The sequence below is a fragment of the Aspergillus eucalypticola genome (genome assembly GCF_003184535.1).
Source record: "Aspergillus eucalypticola CBS 122712 chromosome Unknown BO83scaffold_27, whole genome shotgun sequence".
NCBI classification, from domain to species: Eukaryota; Fungi; Ascomycota; class Eurotiomycetes; order Eurotiales; family Aspergillaceae; genus Aspergillus; species Aspergillus eucalypticola.
In genome coordinates this window covers 126,100-132,710 of record NW_020290301.1, presented here as the reverse complement: position 1 = coordinate 132,710, position 6,611 = coordinate 126,100, and the positions used below count along the sequence as shown (strand labels likewise).

Genomic DNA, 6,611 nt, shown 5'->3' with positions numbered 1-6,611 from the left:
ATGGAAAAGGGAGTGGCACCCGTGATTACGGAAAAAACTTCCCATATTCGTGAGGAGCAGAGCCATGAGACCCTCACAGATCCCCATGACGGGGGAGAGCATCTTCCAAAAGCACCAGCCACTTCCGAGTTGTCTGGCAAGGTTTTGGCGATGCAGGAACGAGATCTGGCTGCAGGCTATAGCAAGCGGGAGCTAGGCGTTACCTGGCAAAATTTGACGGTCGAAGTCCTTTCAGCAGAGGCGGCAGTGAACGAAAACTTTTTCTCCCAATTCAACCTTGTCCAACTTGCGCGTGATATGCGAAAGAAGCCTCCCATGCGACACATCTTACAGAACAGTCATGGTTGCGTGAAGCCGGGAGAAATGCTTCTTGTACTAGGACGTCCGGGTTCCGGTTGCACTACCTTGTTGAACATCCTCTCAAACCGGAGAGCCGGCTATCGATCAGTTACAGGGGATATCAAATTTGGCACTATGACACCCGAACAGGCCATGCCGTATCAGAGCCAGATCGTAATGAATAGCGAGGAGGAGATCTTCTTCCCGACTCTGACAGTTGGTCAGACCATGGACTTTGCTACCCGTCTGAAGGTCCCTTTTCATCGTCCTGAAGGGGCCTCTCAAGCAGATTGGGCGGGTGAATTCAAGCAATTCCTTCTGGAGTCGATGAAGATCTCACATACCCAGGACACCAAAGTTGGAAACGAGTTCGTGCGTGGCGTTTCAGGCGGAGAGAGGAAGCGCGTTTCAATCATCGAGTGCATGGCAACAAGGGGCTCGGTGTTTTGCTGGGATAACAGCACCCGTGGCCTGGACGCATCCACTGCACTTGAATGGGCGAAAGCGTTGCGTGCAATGACTGATATTCTGGGGCTGACCACTATTGTTACGTTATACCAAGCGGGTAACGGGATCTATGATTTATTTGATAAGGTCTTAGTGCTGGATGAAGGCAGGCAAATTTTCTATGGTCCAGCATCCTCAGCAAAGCCCTTCATGGAGGACTTGGGCTTTGGCTATACTGATGGTGCCAATGTGGCTGATTTTCTGAGTGGTGTCACTGTACCAACTGAGCGGAAGATTATCCCCGGGTATGAGGGTTTATTTCCCAGAACACATGATGAACTCCTTGCAGTCTATCAGAAGTCGCAGATCTGCCAAGATATGATGAGTGGGTATGACTATCCAGCGACACCGCTGGCCCAGGAGCGGACGATTGCATTTCAAGAATCTGTGGCATTCGAAAAAGACACTTCACTCCCGAAAAACAGCCCCCTAACGACTGCATTCCTGCAACAGCTCAAAATTTGTGTCATCCGCCAATATCAAATTATCTGGGGCGAAAAGTCCACTTTCTTCATTCGACAATTTGTCTCCCTTGCCATGGCTTTGATCGTGGGATCTTGTTTCTATAATTCGCCGGATACTTCGGCTGGTTTATTTACAAAGGGCGGAGCAGTCTTTTTCTCTCAGGTCTACCAAGTGACCCTGGCAATGGCTGAAGTTACCGGCTCTTTCAAAGGGCGACCAATTGTACTCAAACACAAAGCATTTGGCTACCATCATCCAGCTGCCTATGCTTTATCGATCCTGGCTGCAGAGCTTCCTGTGGTTATTTTTCAATGCACCATTCTCACTGTTGTGTTGTATTGGATGGTTGGTCTCAAAGCAACGGCTGCTGCATTTTTCACTTTCTGGATCATTCTCATTGCTATCACTTTTGTAAGTTGCATCTATCTTATTTGTTGCTTGCACAGTTGGTACTGAGAAAGGATAACAGTACTTACAAGGAGTGATTTTGAGTCTTGCGCTAATTTAACATTAGTGTATCAACGCAATGTTCAGGTCGATTGGCGCTGCATCCCCGAACCTAGAAGTGGCTTCTAACTTATCTGGTATCATCATGAAGTTTCTCGTGATGTACACCGGCTACATGATTCCCAAACCACACATTAAGAATTGGTTTGTGGAGCTCTATTACGCGAATCCAATGGCCTACTCCTTCCAAGCAGCTCTGACCAATGAATTCCATGATACAACAATGCCTTGTGTTGGCTCGTCTCTAATTCCTCATGGAGATGGCTATGGTGACTCCGAATACCAATCCTGCGCTGGCGTGCAAGGTGCGGAAAGAGGTGCTACCTATGTCACTGGTGACAATTATCTTGCTGCTCTTCACTGGAAGCATTCTCAACTCTGGCGCAATTTCGGAGTTATTTGCGGATGGTGGGTCTTCTTTGTGATTATTGCTATTGTATCAACATGCATGTGGAAAGCCAGAGGAGCAGGCAGTAGCTCGCTTCTAATCCCTCGAGAAAAGATGAAGCACTTCCAACACCATACAGACGAAGAAACCCAACCTCCAGGCAGCAAAGAATCACAAACTACTCGAGCTATTGCTGCAGCTGATGATTCTAATGGTGCCACACTTATGCGGAACACTTCGGTTTTCACGTGGAAAAACCTGGTTTATACAGTAAAGACCCCTTCGGGAGATCGGGTGCTTCTGGACAATATCTACGGATGGGTCAAACCAGGAATGCTTGGTGCTTTGATGGGATCATCTGGCGCAGGAAAAACGACTTTGCTTGATGTACTCGCACAACGAAAAACCGACGGCACAATTCGAGGAACTGTTTTGGTTGACGGCCGTGAACTTCCTGTGTCCTTCCAGAGAATGGCTGGATATTGCGAACAACTTGACGTCCATGAACCCTTTGCAACTGTGAGAGAGGCACTCGAATTTTCTGCTCTTCTTCGACAACCCGAAAATGTCCCAAAGGAGGAGAAACTAGCCTACGTTGAGACTATTATTGATCTTTTGGAACTACATGATCTCGCAGACACACTTATTGGAAGTGTCGGTGAGGGACTAAGCGTTGAACAACGTAAACGTGTTACTATTGGTGTTGAGCTTGTTTCCAAGCCTAGCATCCTTATATTCTTGGATGAGCCTACATCTGGACTTGATGGCCAATCTGCTTATAACACAGTCAGATTTTTGCGCCGACTAGCTGATGCTGGTCAGGCAATCCTAGTAACGATTCATCAGCCCTCTGCTCAGCTATTTGCTCAATTTGATACGCTTCTTCTACTAGCTCGAGGGGGCAAGATGGTCTACTTCGGTGATATTGGTGACAATGCTTGTACAGTCAAGAACTACTTTGCACGATACGGAGCACCCTGTCCGACAAACAGCAATCCCGCTGAGCATATGATTGATGTGGTCACTGGCGGTATTGAAGCTGTGAAAGATAAGGATTGGCACCAAGTTTGGCTGGATTCCAATGAAAATGCCGCTGCATTAGCAGAGCTTGATCACATTGTTGCTGATGCTGCTGCTAAACCACCAGCAACGGTAGATGACGGTAGGGAGTTTGCTACCAGTCTCTGGACCCAAATAAAGCTCGTTACGCAACGAATGAATGTGGCCTTGCTGAGGAATACAAAATATGTGAATAACAAGCTGGAGTTACACATTATTTCTGCCTTACTCAATGGTTTTTCATTTTGGCATCTTGGACACACTGTGCAAGGTCTACAGTTAAAAATGTTTACCATTTTTAATTTCACATTTGTTGCACCAGGCGTTATCAACCAGCTCCAGCCTCTGTTTATTCAACGCCGTGACATTTATGATGCCCGGGAAAAGAAGTCGAGGATGTACTCCTGGATTGCTTTTGTTACAGGTCTTATTGTTTCTGAGTTTCCCTATCTTTGCCTTTGTGCTGTCTCTTATTTTGTCTGTTGGTACTATCAGACAAACTTGCCTCATGCATCCAATGAAGTTGGAGCAATCTTCTTTATCATGCTGATATATGAATTTATCTACACTGGCATTGGGCAATTCGTGGCGGCCTATGCTCCAAACGCGACGTTTGCAGCTCTGGTCAATCCTCTGATTGTGAACAGTTTAGTACTATTCTGTGGTGCTTTCGTTCCTCAGCCAGAGTTGAATGTATTCTGGAAGTACTGGTTCTACTACCTAAACCCTTTCAACTATGTTGTGGGAGGCATGCTCACCTTCGGAATTTGGAACGCCGAGGTGGTCTGCAGTTCAGATGAGTTCGCTTACTTTGACCCGCCTAATGGAACGTGCAAAGAGTATCTGTCAGAATATATGGCCGGTGCGGGCTCTGCCATCAATCTGATCAACCCAGAGGCGACTTCCCAGTGCCAAGTCTGTGAATATACCCGTGGGAGTGACTATTTGAAGACACTCAACATCAACGACTACTACTACGGCTGGCGAGATGCTGGAATCTGCGTGATCTTCGCGATCAGTGGATACATGTTGGTGTTTGTCATGATGAAGCTTCGAACCAAGGCTTCCAAGAAGGCAGAGTAGAAGTCAGGTTTTCCATGACGTTTTTTTTCATGTATTTCCATTTTCCGTTGTCCTTCCATCCTTTCTTCTTTCTGCCCCTTTTGGGGGGGGGAAAGGCCTTTCCTTTCTTGGCATCTTCCTAGACTCTGTGCCTGGTTCTCAGATAAGCCCTAGATTAGATTATCGTATATATAGACAATTAGGAGCACAATATTAAACCATTGGGACCCATGTGTCCAAGTAGGTCAACTATCTTGACAATTCCTTATGTGAAATGACTTAAGCCGCGCTCGAAGTTCGGGCGTCTGAGGGGACTGCTTGAGCAAAAGTAAGGCCAGTTGATGTGCAAGACGTTTGTTGTAAGTGCCCTTGATTATACTTGAATCGCGATCAACCAATTGTAACCAGATTAGACAAATGTCCCACGAACGTATGGCATATGTTCGTGAGCCAAACTTAGGCGTGCTTAGAGACAAAGGATCGAAAAGGAAAGCCAAATCAATTCGCTGGCTGAATGAGAGTCCTTATATATTAAGTGAATGTATACTTTGTCGTTGGCTCCCTGAGAGTATACACAGGGCTGATTCAATTATATCCCGTATACTCCGTTCTCTACTTTCTGAGAGTGTATAGCCCAAGTAGGTGTCCGTGTCTATTTGCCACAATTGGAAACTAGTGGCTCATTTACTTCGACCACGCGACTAGCGACAAATAAGTATCTGAGCTAGCCAATGTGGGCCACTTGAGCTGGCTAAGAAACCTGAATACGAATACAATGAAGAGAGCATATCATCTAACTTAGGTACAACGAACTCGACGCCTGAGAGGCCTGTCAGTACGATTTATCATCCGATGGCGAATAATGCCTCGTTCAAGCATCACATGGCCTGCTCATACTCATGAAACACGATGGAAAAAGCTAATGATTCTGAGGATGTGGATAAGGCGGCCACACACATGACTCCCTGTTTAGTATCGCGTATTTATTATAGTTTCAAGGACGCTACAGTCCCTAATACAGAGAGACATACCTGCAGATTAAGCTTCTCCTCACCCTTTGAGAAAGAAGAGGCTGGGATAGCTGAGGGCTGCGAAGAAAACTTATATTCTACTGTGTATGCGCTCTGTTTGTTTTGACTTCATAGAAGACAATGCAGTGGTGCAAGCATGAAGTTAATCCCTAAGCAGAGCTCATGGCACAACAATCAAACAAGCTCTAGAGGCGGGCATAGTACTCCGGCAAGAAAATTGGTTTCAAGTGCAATAACCTGCTGGGCTTAATTCACCCTGCCCTGTTATCGCGACAGCGCTAAGCCGGGGGCGGCGGGAATAATAGGGGAACGTTTTTAAGTCGAAACCAGCAACCATGCATGTAGCATGGTCCATCGAAAGTATGAGCAATGTCATTGACTGTCATGTGCGACTAGCTCCAATGACAACCTCTTGCTTGGGGTATTGCTGCTACTTCCAGCTTGGAAAGTAATAGAAGGAAACCGATTGACCGAGCTATCGACGCATCGCAAAATAAGGCAAAGCACGGATGACAGCCAGCAACGACGAGCGGATCAGCTGGGATTTGCTATTTCCGGCTTCATTTACCTAGGCGCCGGCAACAGATGTGGCATGACAGGATCGAAACCAATCTGGTCTGCCGTTATCTCTTTGAAAGAGTAACGCCAAGGCTAGTAATCAAAAGATCTTGTACTGCCATGTAGGAGCTAGGAGAATAGCTGTGATCAAAAGTATCAGACGAGGAGAGGACTCAGTCTTTCAACGTCGAATCCGGATTGTAACCGTTAAAGGGACTGATTCGACAGGAATGAGTTGACCCTGTCAGGCAATGATCACAATCATTCCTGATGGAACGGCGTTTCCAGGACAATCACTCAATGAGTCATACACTGTACCACTAGAACGGTGGATAGTTTTGAAAATTCCCTGTTCGGTATGAGTACGGCGAGTTGGGTCAGCTCTGTAGTATATCTTCTGGGAGGAAGACGTGGATACCCTGGTGCCGTAATACCGGGCTATGCAGGCTTAGGATGTCATCTCGAGGTGTGGTAGTTCTGCAATTTGGTGCAAACAAACCAGCGACTAGAAATTACGGATGTACCGGAACATTTATAAAGGTATGATTGCTTAAAGTTAATCCTCTTAACATCAACCACGCTGTGAACTTCGACTGCTAAGTACTATAGCTATATTATCACCCATTGGGTCCTTCTTTGTTATTGACCACAGTTATTCGCCCCCTAACACCCCACCACAAGCCATTTGGATTTTT

The 6,611-nt window shown here is 46.3% G+C and overlaps 1 protein-coding gene across 1 annotated transcript; it reads left to right on the top strand.

The window, feature by feature from the left end:
- On the top strand, window positions 1-4,348 carry BO83DRAFT_419948 (uncharacterized protein; the record flags this gene model as incomplete). The annotated part of the gene is made up of 2 exons (XM_025534903.1): window positions 1-1,722; window positions 1,826-4,348. The coding sequence occupies 2 exons, from the start codon at window positions 1-3 to the stop codon at window positions 4,346-4,348; spliced, it is 4,245 nt and encodes a 1,414-aa protein (XP_025384475.1).
- Window positions 4,349-6,611: the final 2,263 nt, after the last annotated feature.